Source organism: Lissotriton helveticus, chromosome 9 (assembly GCF_964261635.1).
Source record: "Lissotriton helveticus chromosome 9, aLisHel1.1, whole genome shotgun sequence".
Classification (NCBI taxonomy): domain Eukaryota; kingdom Metazoa; phylum Chordata; class Amphibia; order Caudata; family Salamandridae; genus Lissotriton; species Lissotriton helveticus.
Genome location: NC_136070.1, coordinates 1,079,449,011 through 1,079,466,544, shown reverse-complemented (window position 1 = coordinate 1,079,466,544; position 17,534 = coordinate 1,079,449,011). Strand labels below are relative to the sequence as shown.

General features: G+C 46.0%; 1 protein-coding gene across 3 annotated transcripts in view; it reads right to left on the bottom strand.

Moving 5' to 3' along the window:
- Positions 1–5,318: 5,318 nt before the first annotated feature.
- Positions 5,319–17,534, bottom strand: part of FRMD4B (FERM domain containing 4B) — a 596,661-nt gene continuing 584,445 nt past the window's right edge. For all 3 annotated transcript variants that reach the window (XM_078661469.1, XM_078661468.1, XM_078661470.1), the window contains exons 22-23: positions 13,959–14,094; positions 5,319–7,887 (exon numbers count right to left, since the gene is read on the bottom strand). In XM_078661469.1, the coding sequence (XP_078517595.1) occupies positions 7,767–7,887; positions 13,959–14,094 (257 nt within the window). In that variant the 3' untranslated portion in view covers positions 5,319–7,766. The remainder of the gene's footprint in view (positions 7,888–13,958; positions 14,095–17,534) is intronic.

Sequence of the window (17,534 nt, the reverse complement as noted above, 5' to 3'; positions counted from 1 at the left end):
CATGAGGTGTAGGCCGCACGGCGTCGATCGGCCCAACGGCCCGCGTCGATGACCGGAATGGAGCGGATGACGTTGAATGTTATTGTACTCGATGTCAAAAGTAGTTTAGGAAGTTTTTGCGCTTCGAAGTTGCTGAAAAGTGTTTTTCTAGCCGGAGCGGAGAAACTTTCATCCGAACCCAGTGGCGGAAAAAAACAATCTAACGATGGAGCCGATGCCCATGCGCAGTATTGTCCAAGGGAGGAGTCACCTATCTCGTGACTACAAAGACTTCTTCCAAGAAGACAACAACCTGCAATCATCCGAGCCCAACACCAGGTGGCGATCTAATGCAAACTGTACGATCTGCAGCGCATATGCCTCGAACAAACACATTTCATAGTTTGATTTTATGACAGTGAGAATTGTTTACTGTTGCTTGTTTTTTTAAAATAAAATTTACACTTTTACGATTTCAGATGGAATCAAATAAAGCTGATTTTAATTAGATACTAAGGCAGTTTTCAGCACGTGTGCTTTAGCCCCTCACCCCCCTTAAGATGCCTCAAACTCCTTGTAGCAGAAGAGAGTCTATTCCCCCTTAGGTTGTTTTACTTTCTTTCCCCCCATCTGGCTTTCCCACTGTACATAGGCCCCGTAAACTACACCATAACAAGTTTACAAGATATACATTGCTATGCCAATTTTCATAATTGCCCAGTAGGTAACACACACATTACCAGACCAGAATCAACATTTCCCTGCAGGTAAAGCACCATTGTTAAGTAGGTAAATCACAGGTTGCCAAAGACATGCCTGATATGTATTACCCTCTTCACATTTACTGTGACTGAGCCTGAGAAACATGGTGGTGAGTGCGCACTAAAACACACCCATATCTTTTTTATGCATAAATGTCATGTGTGCTAGTTAACACTTGCCTTTCTTGATTAAAAATTATGGTGACTAAAGTGAGTAGCTCTGCTGACCTAGCCTGATGATGACCCCCCCTCATCATTGTCAAAAAGGGATCAAAATGTTAACGATCTTGTCCTGGCACATCTCACCTGAATAATGTTACAGACATTTGTTTCCAATGTTACTGTTGGCCCTTGCTCTGTAAATACCAGGGGGCATATTACCAAGGCGGGCGATATGTGATTATCGCCGCTTTAGCCGCCGTTTTCGGCCGCTAAGCGGCGATAATTCTATCGCCCTATTAGCAAGCTGTCGCTAACAGCAGTTAGCGACAGCTTGTAGGCGATAGCGAGCGGTTTGGGGCCCGCTTTGCATGTCAGCGATATTTATCGCTAATGACATGCAAAGTGGGCGTACCAAACCTGTTAGCGACTGAAAGCAGTCGCTAACATCGCTATCGCCTACCAGCAAGGCAGGCGTAGCGATGGAAATATTCGCGCTAAGCGCGAATATCTCAAAAAACTAACGCCTGCTCAGACCAGTTCTTAGCCATTATATACAATGGGAGTTGGATATTATGGCAAGTCCTCATTAGCGACAATACGTGAATATCGCTGGATTACCAGCGATATTCACGCATTTCGCCGCTAACGCCGGATATTTTATCGCTTTAGAGATAAACGTTGCTAATAGCACGTTATATCTGCGATAATATCCGGCGATGCTTGGCGTTAAAAAATTACTCGCTAAGCCCATTTAGCGATAAATATCGCTAGCTGTTGGTAATATGCCCACTGGATTGCTCCTGCTAGTTTTACTTATATCGCACTACATATGTTCTCAGTGGTCGCTGGACTGCACACAGTATTAAGTGAGTTCCCTAATTGATTACCAGGTCTCGCTCGACTTTGTTATATTTGCAGATGCTGCAAACATACTACCCACTCAGACAAGCGTCAATGCACACAAGTTACTTAAGCTTGCACCTAGACATGTTGATTTTGCTTTAGGTGGTCAGGCATTCTGTAACTGTATATATAAGTAATTGGTGTTTGAGTTGTAAAGGGCCAGCTGACAGATTGTTAGTTCCCTTGTTCTCCTTTCCATGTCATTTGCGCTGATGATGCAAAGTGTGCATGTCAGTAATACATGGGATGAATGATAAGGAAGGCTTCCTTCATCCATGGATTGAGCATGTGCGAGGGACATATTTGAGTTTTTATTAGGCCTGAGCAGAGTTCGTAGAGTTTTACTCCATGGAACTCCGCAAAGTGCCGGAAAAACTCTGCTGCGCTCCGGAGAGTTCCGCTAGTGGCAGAGTCTGTTAAGTTGCGCTGCTCGCACAGATTTTTTGCACCAGGAATTTATCTTGTGCAGTAAAATCAGTGTTAACAGTACTATGCGTGGCGTCAGAGGGTGCTGCTGCTTTCTGCCGATTTGAGTAGATAGTCTACTCAAGCAGCAGCTTCCTCAGTGCGAGCGGCAGATTTCTCAACGCGAGCGGTCGCAACCTGCCCTGACCGCCTTTGTTGAAAAATCTTGCTGGGAGGTCTAGCACACCATTTTTTCTCGCAATCGCTCAAGAGAAAAAACTCTGCTCCGCGTCACTTCGCTGATTTTTTGGGAACTCTGCACAAAGTGGACAAAACTCTGTGAAGTCTGCTGGAGGGCGGAATTCTGTGCCTACCCCTAGTTTTTATTCCTTCAAGCAGGAGCTCTACCTAGCTTACATGGTGCACATCCCCAAGCACCACAGCATGTCAAGCATAGTAGTCTACTTGGATTTCTCATGATGTTTATCATATCCACCCCCTACAATATCAGAAGCCGAGACAGCGCGAGGTTAGCCCCAACCCTAGCCTTACTTCAAACAAAGTGGACTCCAGCTTCTCAACTGGATAGGTAGTGATTCGTGGAGCTGCCCGGAGTACAGCCTTGAAGGAGCCCACAAGGGACAAAGTACGTTGCAAGCCAGCCACTAAGGGGCAGATTTATGATGCCCTTGCGCCACAATTGCGTCACGTAATGTGACGCAACGGCGGCGCAAACAATGCACCCTATTTACAACGTGACGCATCTAGGAGATGCGTCACGTTGGAAACCCCTGCGCCATAAGGAGGCGTTCCTGCGCAGGGGGGGGCGTTCCTGCGCAGGAACGCCTCCTAAAAGTGGCTGAGTGAAATCTATGAGATTTCACTCAGCCACTTTCTACGTCAATTCCTTACGCCTGCTTGAAGCAGGCGTAAGGGTGACGCACAATGCATTGGATAGGTGGCTCCTGTGCATTGCAGGAGTCATGTCGCACTTGCGACATGACTCCTGCAATGCGCCGCCCGTACGCCGAGAGATGCATCACGCATCCTCACTGCCTTGCACCATGGTGCGCCGCATCATAAATGTGGCGCACCATGGGTGGCGGAGCAGTGTCGCACTGTGGCGCATGTTAACTGGCGCATTCCTGGGGATGCGCCAGTTAACATAAATCTGCCCCTAAGTGCTTTTGGTGGCACTTGGAGTCAGGAACAAGTGTGATATTGCGTGTGTCAGGCAGTGCGTATATGTGGGTGTGTGACTTTCTGGAAGTGTATGTGTGAGTGTGAGTGTGACTATGAAGTAGGACTCAGAGGAGTGAGGCGAGTGATGATGTGAGGGAAAGGAGTATGAGTAGAGCAAGAGTGTAAGCATATGATACTGTGTGTGTGTGAGGGTCAAGCCCCTGTGGTATTCTGACTTCTGATAGGACAGTCAGCAGCTGTTCTCTCAGACAAGCACCAGCTGTTGGAGCCACCCCCAACAGAGCAAAAGTGCCCTGTGTGAGCTGCAAGGTTTGAAGTATGGCATGTACCAGTTCGTATTTTGGTGGCACTAAGATTTGTGAATGAGACAAAGAGTCTTTTTGTGCATTGATGAGTGCATGGAACGGAGTGTGAGTCTGAGAGGTGTTAGTGGGGTGTGGTTATGAGAAGTGTGCGACTGTGAGTGGATCAAGACTGAGAAGAATAGGAATGAGCATGATGGTCATTAAGGAGATAAAAGTGAAGTGGGAGATGATGAGTGAGCTGTGTGTGAGGAAAATGTGAGTGTGGAATGTCAGTGATAGGAATATGAGTGTGAGCAATGAGCATGAGTGTCAGTGAGAGTAGTGTAAGTGGAGTATGAATGAGTGCGAGACAGATGTACAAGTGCTCAAGGGGAGTAAATGCATGATTATCTCTGAGTGTTGTCTGACATATGTGTAGTAACATAAGCGAAGTGTTTGCTCCTTCATGACACATCGTGTGGTTTGCTGGTGAAATGTTTGTTACCTTTGACAATAATAGTGTCCCGTTCTTAATATCATGGGATAATATGGGAATTATGGGTGACTTTCTGGCAAGACCTCTCATAATAGTGGCCCATTCTTTCCAGAATGTGGGCTTTCTCGACAATCCCAGCTTTTTCAGGCGCAACAGAGGCTCGTGCTTGACAATGTGGGCGTTCCTAGTGACATTCTGGCAACTCTTAGCACAACAGTGGCACATCCAGGGCATATTGTGATCATTTTTGGGACTGTTAAGGCTATCCATTGCATAAAAGTATCCCACAGAGCACATAACGTGAACATCTGTAGCGACAGTCTGACTATCCCTGAAATAATGGTGCCACATCCTAGATACTGGGTGATCATACCACCTTCCCCACATAATTAGACACTTGGCACTGCACTAACTCTGCCAGAACTGCACCATATTGCCAACAAGCATCACTACCCACCATCGCACAGCCTAACCCCACCACCGCACGACCACCCTACTGATTAACCACTTCCACATCACCCCTTCACACCACACTACACCCGGGGACTGATTGCCAATGCCTTAGAAACAGTCGGGCTCATCGCCACATAAGTATACAGACAATGCAAAGCTTTTCACTATAAAAATGCCAGACCTACTAGATTTGCAAATGTTTTGTCACATATATTTAGTCATTAGTTGGTAGTTCTCTGGGTGTGTTTCAGTTCTGTACTTTTGATAGCCTCAGCAAAAAAAGAAACATACTTGTACTGCTGGCTCTCACTTGGAAGATGTGTGTGCTCAGAGTGTGGGAGTTGGTTTCTGATCCCAGCTGTGAGTCACCCCTTATGCTTGTGGCACATTTCAATTGCCCGTTTCAGCACATCCCATAGCAAGCAGCCATAGTTGCATCAAACTAGGCTTCATCCCTTGATTGTATGTAGCCTGCAGCCCTTAAGTTGTCTCCGCTTTAGGAAGCCACGGAAGTCAGCAACACGTGTCGTGGTCTAAAACTTCAGCAGGCAATGTGGAACTGCACAAGATGACAGCCCTCTCGTTGTACGTCTGCTGCTGAAACCAAATCCAGGTGCACGCTTTGTGTTGAAAGGTCGAATAAACTGCATACACACAATAACTCTTGAACACTTTTAATTGCACACTTTTAGTTTATTGACCTGGACATTATAGGTCGCAAAAGACAGAAGTGTAAAAGGATATGCAAAAAGTTATATTACAGGAAACTGCCATACATAGCAAAGGGAATAAGTTATTGTACTTATTTTTCTCTTTAAACCTCAATAGTACAAATGACTAAGGACCAGCTTAACAAACGCATGTTTATATCACATGCTTTGTACAGGTAAAAAAAGTTCCAAAAGTGTTCCTTAGAAATGCTCCTAGCTACTGTATGAACAAGGAAGATATCAATCACTTGAATATAAAAGAAAACAAATGAGCACCTTTTTGAGATTTGTGAAGTACGGCACAGTTTAGAAAATGGAATGATTTCAGACATCTCTATTGTTGTCTATTGTCCAGGAGATGACCCACGGTTTCCCCTGAGAGTTGTGTCATATGAGGGGGTCGTCCAATCACGGCTCAACAATGGGGGCCATCGCCAAACTGAAAGTAGGGGCCCTTGGAAAAGCCTAGAGAGGGTCCGCCTGTAATTTATAATGGCGTGGTGGAACTGGCAGAAAAGGTTGTGGCTGACTAGCTTTTTGGCAGATAACATATAGTACGACATAAATGTAGGAGCCTGAACGTCGACACCCCCTCTCCCCACATGAAGCCCAAGTCAAAGCCTCACATGGACCAGTATTCTGCCCTTCTAAAACCCTGCATGTGTCCTGATTGGCTGCTCACAAAACTTGCTGAGGCCAAGAAGCATGTTATGGTCGCTTGGGAGGTGGATACAGGTAAGATGCTCTTGGAAAGAGGCTAGAAGAGGAACACCAGATTCAGCCAATGGGGTTTATTTCCCAGCAGGCGTGTTATTTACCATTCAGCCAACCACATCGTCTTTTCCAAGGTGATTAGGAGCAGCGAGTGGGCTCTTCCTAGGGACTTATAGGGCCCTCTTCTTTCAGCCGGCTTTGACCCTCCTGTGCTTTTTTGAAAATGTGCTCAAGCCAACGTGGAAATGTTATGTCGCCTGGAGACTCAGTGTTGCCGCTGCAATGCCGGTATGACACACATATCCTCTGAATGCCCATCTTTATAAGGCACAACCACAACCTTTTCACTTTGTTTCCGCCTACATTAAAATACTGGCCCCGGAAATTAAAAATGAACCAACACGTCTCAAGCATTCCACACCAAAAATGTCCGCCGATAATGGCACAAGACATTGTAAATAAAAATCTGACCAGCAGATCTCTGCGCATACATTACGAGTGTATCCATCATCATCATCCCCCCAATAAGTTTGTACCTTGGAAAGTTCAGAAGGAGAGAGTTTGCTCAGGACCATTTCGGACTCAAATTACCAATCTCTATGACTTCATTTACAGATATTTACAAATATACATTGTACTTTTATCTTGGAAGCTATTGTGGATAGCTGAATATTCAGCCACATTCTTCAACACACAGCACACAACGTGGGAGCTTAATCACGCTGCTACATATGAACACACTCATTCACGTTACATACCAATCATAAGGAAGGTAGTCTACTCTCGTATATGCACACTGTGGACGTCATTAGTTCACGCGTGGGCCAGCCTCATTCCATTCACTTTCTTTTACTCGCAGGCCTGGCTCAACCTTTGCCTTCCTTACTACTACACTGCCCATTGTTCACTCACAGACCTACTCATCTTGTTCACTGTCAGTCATTCATGGCACTCTATTTACTCACTTCCATTCATCAGCCAGATTCATCCTGTATAAACTATCCTGCACTCAGTCCTGCCTCATCCCATGCCATACACCCTGCATCATTCACTGACACTGCTGCCTCCTCCAATCCACGACCGCGTTCTCATTCAGAGGCGTGCCTCACCCTACACATTCGCCTCCAGTCACCCACAAGCCAACCTGACCGCGTTCAGCGCCATACACTGACTCACAGACCTACCTGGCCCAACACGCCATTATGCATTCACTCTCGGGCCTGCCTAGTCACCAAACAGTCACTCAAAGTCCTCCTTATCGCATATGTTCACCAGCAGGCAGGTATTATGCTACACATGTTCTCTTTGTCACAACATTGCGGACTCAGAAAGGGTTCGATCGTTGTTCTGCTTTTCTTTGTCTGGATTGTGCTAAGAAGGAAGTGTTCCCCTAAACAGAGCCCTTGTTCACAGTTTTAACACCTTTCAGCTTCCTACAAAGTGCTCTCTACGCTTAAATACTCCAAGTGCTGTCTCTTATGGGTGTCCACAATTTCACTCGATTTGCTTCTGGTTTCAGGCCTCTTGCCAAGGATTGTACTGTCATTGCTTGATTTCCATCCCGCTTCCACGCTCACTTCAAATCTCGGCAAACAAGATCATTGGAAGTTTCTCCGTAACAATTCTGGTGGGAGAACCGATTGTGCAAGGCACGTAGTGAGAAGGAGGCAGTTCCTTAAACAAGGGTGGCACTGCGTTACACCAGTGTGCCTGGCTTGGAGTCCTCGTGCCAGTACAGGCTTGGATCGTCTTCGAGCAATTTTTCCCCCATATGGCTGCTTGTCACGTAGTCTAGTTGGTTTGGTTCCACGTATTGTCTGGGAAAAAATGAAACAATTAATTTGAGAGAGAGCTCCAAACAACACATTCAGCAATACTATGTCAGCAGATGTACACATTGTGTACATGCTGTGTTAGTAAGTCAAAATAGTATTAAGTTGTCATCATAATGCACCATGTTCAACCTTTTGAATTGTTGAATTGACCAATTAGTGAATTCCACACGATACATGCCTCGGACTCAACTTTGCTCTCAACCAACTCCATCAAGCAAACATAACCTTGAGGCGACTGGCACGGTCACCAGATACGACCCAGCCAAACTAACTCATACCGATTTGTAGCTGAAGTGGGCATCACCTTGGTTTAACAGGTGCCTTTAAAACACCGTCCATGAAAGCCCTCAGAAATGCATGACAGTCGCAGGAGGTAGCATGTGCAACACTATGCAATACATGAAAACAAATTCATGGCATTCTGTGTCTGAAGAAGGCAACTCTATGATAATGTAAATCGACAAACTGTAACATCTCTATATTCTTTTCTTTTTCTCAGTCTAACACTGTTTATGCTAGACTATACAAAATGTGCTTTCATCCTTGAACTCAAACATATACCCAGGGTCTAGCCAAACACCAGACTCTGAAGACATCCCCCTCTGTACACCATTCATAGCAGGTACTGGGTGCAGTTTGGCCGGTTGGGCGCTGGGTTCGGCTACAGGCCAAGCCCTGTGGCTACCCACCACTGCACACAGTTGAAGGCCACATGCAATAGAGATTTGTCACCTATGACTAGTTGAATGCAGGGTCTGGCCACAGGACAGGCTCTGTGGCCTAGTCTGCTATGCACAGCAAAAGAGGAGCTGGCCTAACGGCTAAGGCGCTCGACCTCGGACCTGGGGGTCTGGGTTCGAGTCTCGGTAACGACGCCAAAACCGCCTGTGATTCTGGGCAAATCACTTAATCTCCCTGTGCCTAAAAATTAAAAAAAAAAGTGTGTCCTCATGTAAAAAACGTAACTTGTGCTATGTAAAGCGCTCTGATACCTGATTCAGTTCGGGTCTAGTTCGCGCTATATAAAACTCCACAAAAACAAAAAAAAAAAGATTGGGGAATAAAACCCTTGGAATTCACAGAAAAATGTTTTAATCACAGATAAAAACTACGTAATGGCTCTGGGTCAAAAGCATACAACCACTTCATGGAGTATTTCTAGCATTAAAGTTTTGGAGTTTCTGTTTCTTTCCAAAGTTATTGTGGTGTGATGAGTAGTTTCAAAGGAGTTTATTTGTAAGAAAGTGCCCACGACGCTCCAGAGCAACCAGACGCAATCCGCAACAGCAGGAACTACCGTGGAACCCAACCATCGCCCAGGAACACGAGAGACTTTGTAAGTAAACATATTCGAGGGCACGCGGGGTTGCTGCGTGTCCTCACAAAGAACATTCAATAAAGGTAGCACTAATACAGTTATACATTGTCTCAGTGTGAAACAAAAGTTGGCATGCCCTTTCGCCACTGGCACCTTCACCCGCCGTGGCTACTTCTTGTTGTGGTTTACATATGTAGAACTCTACGCAGTTTATCACATAATTCTCACTAGTTTTGCCTACTTTATTGATAGAATTGCCTCACCCTTGGATTAAAACATGATGCACATTTGGAGTTGTGGATACAAAGGCACATCTCTGAAAATCAGCAGGGATGCGCCAGGAAAGATGCGTGACGCATGTTTACCCTTGCGTCACCACAGATGCGCTGCATTTTCAATGCGGCGCATCATGGCGCAAGGATAAACAGATGCGTGTCACCTCTGCCGGTGTAAAGTTGGTGCAGTGCTGGAGTTGTGCCGCGTGCCCGACGCAACTCCAGCACTGCTCCAACCTGGCCTATCCTCAACATGGTGCGTCACGCCTTATGCCGGCACATGGTTTTGACGCAGCTGCGTCGGAAAAGTGACTGTATCTTGTAGATTTCACTCAGGCACTTTTCTGAGGCGTTCCTGCCCCCCTCCCCCCCGCTCCGGAACGCCCACGTGAAACCTAATGCAGGTTTCATGTGGCGCAGGGCTTTACAACGTGACGCATTTCCCTAGATGTGCCACATTGTAAATAGGACGGTAAATGGTGCATGGTTCACACCGCTGCTGCATCACAGAAGTGACGCAACAGCGGCACAAATGTGGCGCCCGGGGCTCGTAAATCTGCCCCATAGTTTGTCCCCGAATTACCACCGTTCAAGCAATTGGTTATGCATAAGTGTAAGGGGGGGTGGTACATGAATTCTATGATCCATTGCATGAATGAAGAAATGTGCGGCTCCAAATCTACGTAGTTGTGAGTAGATGAAGTCATTGGACGTGCACATACTCAAAAGCTGGAGTAGTGGCATGATAAATATTGCGCTACAGCGGAAAGGTGAGGCTGCGGGTATCTTGCCTGACACAAGTACTCAAAATACACCCTGGCAACTGGTGAAGGCAGGGTAGCGTGCATAAAATTTGTCATTTTGTTTCTATTTCATGTTATGTGCAAGTATATAATGCGATATTTTCCTTGCCCTTTGTCAATGCATGGTTTTATTTGGTGAGGATTTTGCGGAGACGCCAGGTCATGCTGTTTTAGTTCACTGGCTTTCCATCACACTCTATGGCTTTTTGGACTGACAGCTCTCCACTCCATGACCCCCCTTAAGGTACATTGGAACGGGGGCGGACCATGCGCAGGGCAGACCGTTTTTGGCACTGCGGCGCCTTAACCTTCTGCATAAAGCAGTTTGTGTGAGAAAGTTGATCCGTGCCGCTGTTGACGCCACAGTTTAAAGTCACGAAAACGCAGCATAAAAGTGTCATTGTAAGGTGTAGTAAATTTGAGCTTTTATCTTAGCTCTCTGCCTGTTCTCCTTCCCTCGACTGCAATTACATCATTTGTATATTGATGTAAAGTACAAGGAAGTGCTGTTAACGTGTTTTACTTCAGAGTTGCGAAGCCAATAAAGGGCAACTTACTTGTAAAAGATGAACAAAATAAAAACGAACACACATTAGCGGTTAAATAGGCACTTGCGCTGACACGACTTTTAAAAGTTAATTTGGCTTTTCTTAGCGCAATAAACGCTGGCCCTAAATATGAACTCCCCGTAGTTTACTGCTACGCTCTTTTTCTTCGTGTTTGCTTGCCAAAAATGAAAGGAATGCGGGGCGCAGCTTCACACCACACAGCTGAGGGCTGACAGCCATTAGGAGGCAGACATGAAGTTTGATGCCCCCTACAACAGGCAGGGCCATGAGCCGAAGCATCTCGAAATATCCCCCTTCCCGCTGACGGCAGCGCCTGCGCGCACAGAGGCCCTTTGTTCTGCTGCACAACAGGTGGCGTCAGAGAGAGGGGCGGGGTTGAAGGAGGAAGTGACATATTGGAGACAGCGCAGAAAGGTGAAGTGTTCAAGGTCTCCACTGACATGGGCTCTGAAATGAGATGCAGAGTGCCATATAGTATTGGGAAAAAATTATTACCCACAATGCACTGCACACCTTTTTGAAGTAGGTTGGCTCTAGCCTGTAGGTGTCCACCCTGCGGTCACCCAGCTCCTTCTGAAATATTGCCGCACAGACACTCACTCTTATGTGCAAGTTGGGGACATCCGAAGACAGAAAGCCCAGTTACAGGCATACCTCTATCTTGAAATTAACCATCAAAAAGTTCCGAATTCGATCAATTCCAAAAACAGCATTCACATTATGAGGCAGATTTACAATAACTGGTGCATCCCTGCAGATCAGCAAGGATGCACCAGTTATTTTGCGTGACGTTAGGAACCCCTTACACCACTATGGATGCGCCGCATTGTAAATGCAGCGCATCATGGCGCAAGGAGAGACCGATGCGTGACGCATCTGTCAGCGTATAGGTGAAGCAGTGCTGGAGTCGTGTCGCAAGCGCGACGCAACTCCAGCACTGCTCAGGGCCAGCCTGTACTTGCTGTGCTGCTAAAAGCAGGCGTAAGGTTTTGACGCAGTGGGAAAGTACAAGTGACTCAGTGAAATCTTGTAGATTTCACAGCCTCACATTTACGGGGCTTCCTTGTGACGGAATGCCCACCCTGCATACATTATACCTGATGCACATATAATGTAGCGCAGGGCTTTACAACGTGACGCATCTCACTAGAAGCGTCACGTTGTAAATCTGTTGCATAGTGGCGCATGGTTTACGCCGCCGCTGCATCACAGAACGCAATGGTGTCGTAAAAATGTCACAAGGGGCTTGTAAATCTGCCCCTTAGTATTTTGCTGATTGGCAGAGTGGTGAAATTTGCCTATTCCAAAACAATCTGTTCTGAAACACATTTAGGGCGAGTGAAGCGAAAAGCTCTTTTACTAGTTTTTAAATGTTGTTAGAAAAGTCAGGCCTATTAACTTTATTTCGCCCGCTCTGCTGCTCATCCTGTTAGGCACACTGTTGGGCAGACTAAGTTACACTACTTGTGACACTGTTAACCAAGTGGCTGATCACACTGTAAGTAACACAAGGTCACACAGCTAGTCACTGTTTGCTGTCATGCAGGTGAATCTGCTGTCACATCGATAAGCACATTGCTGATCACACTGTAAGCCACACTACAGTTGACAGTGTTGGACGCGCTGTTAACCACACTGAGAATCTTACTGCTGGTGACTGTGTGAGCTACACTGTTGTCACACTGCTGGTCACACTATTAGGGACACTTCTAGTCACTCAGCCCGAGATCCCCCTCTAACACCCTCCCCTTCTATTATCCACCACCCTGGCCCCACTGGTAACAACGCTGTTGGTCATACGGTTAATCACACTGGTAGTAGGATTGTTAACCAAGCTGCAGGTCAAGCTGTTAGTCACAAACTGTTGGTCACACTCTTCACAAACAGTGTGGGCCACACTGTTGACCCAACTGCTCGTAACACTTAATCACACTGTTGGTCAAATTGTTAACCACACTGTTGGTAATATTGTTAACCAAGCTATTGGTCACAATATTAGTTACATTGTTGTACACATTGTTAAACACACATTCGGCAACACTCTGAAGCACACTGTAGGTCACGCAAATGGTCACATTGCTACCCTTCACCACAGGCCATTCAGCTGGTCACACAGTTGACCAGACTGCTGGTCCCACTGCTAACCGCACTGCGGCATTTGGCTATAATCATACCATACTGAACAGCACACGCCTTCATCTGAACACTTTGCGAACAATGCTCAATGCCAAAGCCTCTCTGATTGAAGACAACTGGTTATGAAACCCTTCCTTCAAAAAAATCCAAGGGAACCGAGTGGACATGGCAATAGCTGCCTGCTCCCAGATAGGCCTTATGCAATATCACCATATATGACATCCCACCTTTGGAAAATTCAGATACATTATCAATTCAGAAACAGACTCAAAAGAGGAAGAATCACTTGGTGCCACAAATCATCTCAATCCAACACAAAGTGACAAAGTCCACTTTTAATTAACTGGCCTCCTGGTTATCGCTTCCTGTTTACTTTGCGTAGCACTTCTTGATTGAGGCGCGTTAAACATGTATTAAACAGTTAGGCCCCAGCTCCTCAGGTGCCGAGGATGCTCCCAGACACAGTGAAAGTGAGAGGTCTATATTCACGGGATGTGTTTGGGTCTGTGGGGAAATTGCGACCCCTACCGCTACTTCGTGCTGCCTCTCTAAAAGTGGTTGGGCTGGCACAGAGTCAGTCAACATGTGTTGCATTTCTGATGAACACTCATCTAAAATAGAACTGACAGGATTGTTTAAAGCCCTTTACACCTTAGATTCTATCATATTAAAATGTCTACATTAATTTTATGCTGTGCTGGCTCTCAAATAACATTATACACGTGCAAGTTCGAATTTTAAACAGGGCGGGACAGGTGACTCAGTTCCAGCCTCACAGTCCTTCCTCCCTCCCTCCCATCCGCTCTGGTTTTCCCACATGGTGGAGCTGGCCATCTGGGCTTGTGGGCGGCTCTATTTTTGCCACCGGTGGTGTCGGCTGTCTGAAGCAGACCGCCTTCGAGCTGGAATGTAAACCGGGCAGACCAGCAGGTCGGACGACAAGCTCACTCACCTGCCCCGCGCGGGTAGTGAATTGTAGACGCCGGTGTAGCAGCTGCTGTAGGAGGGCTGAGAGTACGACTCATACTCGGGGTGTCCGCGAGAACTGCCCGGTCCCTTCCAGCTCCCAGAAGCATTAGAGGAAGACACTAAAAGGAAACAAAAAATACTCATGTCAATCACATAATTTATACATTTCACATCATATCATGTATTACTACCAGGTGTAGAATAGTATCCATGGCAAAGAATTTCCTTTAAGATGCTTGCACGTTATTTCAGAGCCTGACACAGTTTTCCAACAGAAATACGATTTTTTAATATCTCAATGTATTCACGTATTTTTATTCTGGAAGCTACTCACACATGGTCTGATTCAGAATGTTTTTTTTAACACGAGTAGGAACATCTTACACTGGAAATGCAGGAATAGGTAAAGAGCAAGTCACACACGCTCATAAAGAACTGTGAATCAGGCCTACAATTATTTAGGCTCCTAAGACATTATGTTTTATGTAAATACAAGTATTGGGCACAAATTGGAGTCTACGCTGACTCAAGACAGTCAACTCTTTACTGTACGTCTTCTGATTTCTACATGGTAGTTTATGCATGTGGTATCATCCCTTGGAAGACAGTGGTTTGGTAGCTCTCCGTGTTGCCCTACAGGTAGCATTATCTAAAGAAGAAGTAAACCCAGGGCTTGGTTGTTGTCAGCCGGAGATCTCATCTATAACAACTCTATGCAGACAAGATGGCAGAACATAGGCCTGTTGATCAGCTAAATGTCTGCTGATTAATGTACTGAAGCACTGTTCGAGGCACTATCGTGCACAATGATGGGGCCCTCAGCAAAATGTGGTGAGGGGCCTCTGAGACTCACAAATGTCACAATTATTCATGGGCCTTAAAATGAATTATTGGGCCCCTCAAGAGTGGTGGCCTTCTTGCATTGCTGGGACTTGTGTTACACCGGGCACTATTTTTGTAAGTTCTGTTTTCACTATGGATCTAACTATGTGTTGCAATAAACATGTCTTTACACCAGATACCGTTTCTTGTTTGGGAAAGTAAACTTGCTAGGACCGGAACCTGGGACCCAAATGAAGCTGACAAATGCCACAAAACGAATATTCACTAACTCATCAAAGCAAGAGCAAGCCAGCCCTGGAACTGGTGTGAACTTCTACATGCAGGAATATGTGTTGGCCTAACAACAAACTGTTATTAGTAACCAATAGTTGTATCATTAATACTGTTTTGTGGTGCAACAGGAAAACAGCAAGAGCAGAATCTGCACAAGAACATAAAAACTTCTGCAGGTAAGTTCCCTGAAATGTGAAGGCAGCCGGAATCGGTGGTGGATTTGCTCTCTCTTGTAAGAGCCAGCCTAGGATCAGTTTATGTTGATGAAAAACCTGCTGGCATTGTCAGGTGTTATAACGTTCTAGTTTCATGCAAATACAATGCGGAAGTAACCGGTTTTTAGAAAAGATTAACTCCATTTACAAAGCTGCTGAGGGGTTGTCCCTTAAAATACATGTGCTCTGCAGTGGCATAACGCGAAATAATGCACCTGCATCCCGTGAACGTGACGAGGGGCCATTGACAGTGTTGCTCGTAACACTTAATCACACTGTTGGTCAAATTGTTAACCACACTGTTGGTAATATTGTTAACCAAGCTATTGGTCACAATATTAGTTACATTGTTGGACACATTGTTAAACACACATTCGGCAACACTCTGAAGCACACTGTAGGTCACGCAAATGGTCACATTGTTACCCACACCGCAGGTCATTCAGCTGGTCACACGGTTGACCAGACTGCTGGTCACACTGCTAACCGCACTGCTGCGTTTGGCTATAATCATACCATAATGAACAGCACACGCCCATTTCTCAGACAATCGTTGGCTTTTGCCAAGCCTGTGTTACACCCCTGGTGTTCTTGAGGGGAGGGCGAGAGCACAAGACTGCGAAAAACAGTCCAGTCATACAGCCCACAGTTCTCTGTGAACTGCAGAAATGAGCATCTCTTGCAAGCAAGATGTCAGTAATATTAGGTACTAGGGGTAATCATAGCAAGAAACACTGGTAGTACATACAGGTGTCTCAACATGACAAAAAATAAACACTTGACAGAAAAATTAGAAATAAGAGCCACAATTCTTTGTGCTGCCTCAGAGTCAAACTGTTTGTGCATACAGCCTGTAGCAGATAGGCATAAGTGTTTACTTGGCTCTTTAAACTCCACACATGAGAACCTTTTTTATTTCATCAGTACACCAAACACCACGCTGTGGCAAAGCCAAAAGGTCTGGCTTTAATGTGCTAAAGCAAGCTAACAGGGATGCACAAATGCTGTTTGGATGCGCTGCATGCACGCATGTTAAAGCCAGGATTTTGGGGTTAAAAGGAGCAACAACTATTGCTTTCAGTGCAGAATGGATATAGGAGATAAAGAACCAAATGTAACAAAAGGTGTTAAGCGTGACGACTGAGTGCACCTTTCAAATGCAAAATAGTCCCTCATGCATTTTAATGGAAACACTTCCCAGAGGGCGGGATGATAACCCAAACAGCCAACAGCATAAGATGATAGGGTAAAATCCTGTGGGCGAACCCAAAGCTCACTCTATAAATATTTTAAAGAACTGGAACCAACAGGGCATCACAGTTTTGCTGTCAAGCCAGGCCAAAAAAAATCACACTTAGTAATTATGTATTTCAGAATCGCCCTCTTAGTAAGTACACTGGAATTTCCACTTTTGAGCCCACCTGTTTAGAAGAAAAGGCACTTGAATGTTCTATTTCATCACACCACCAAGCACTGTAAAAATCAGAGTTTATCTAAGGAGAAGTGTGTGGCGCGGTCTCTTAGAGTCACCAAAAACCTCCCAAAAATGGTACCATACATTGAGGTTTGAACCCAGCTATTGGTGGGAGTATGCTCAGGGCACAAAAACAATCTCTGACTTTTATTTTTTAATGCTTCTAGCTGCTTGGCTCAGGATACACAAAGACAGCAAGGGGTGTAGAGCAACATCTAACAGCCTACAGCACCTGCCAGCACAATGCACATTCTGCTTGATTAATGTAGTAATAAAGCCTCACAGAGCAGGCCCTGAGCTGAAGAAACCTTCCAGGAATGAAAAGGCAAGCCTGCCCCAGCAAGAGACCTGATAAAATTTGGTTTAGGGAAAACCTTTCGGGGAATTACTTCCAGTCTCAGTGTTCACATGACCATTGATAGGCACTTTTGTTGTTAAAAGTGGTATTGCTGGGCGTGGCTAAGATGGCGAGCTAGGCGGACGTGGTTTGCCTCGGCTCCCCGGCCCGAATCCCGAGTTCGCCCTTTTCACAATAGCAGTGACCACCCCCTTTGGCGATTACTGCCCAGCAGCATCGAGAGGTGACCGCGACCGGCGTGAGCGACCCCCAGCAGGCGGGGAAAGCAGGCGAAGGAGAGACGGCTCGGAGCGGGAGACAGCCGCCATTACCGGAGGCCTCGGGAGCGACCCGCGCGGACAGCGGCGGAGGGCAGCCCCGAGGTCCGTCGCAGGAGCAGAAAGTAAGGGAGCGGCT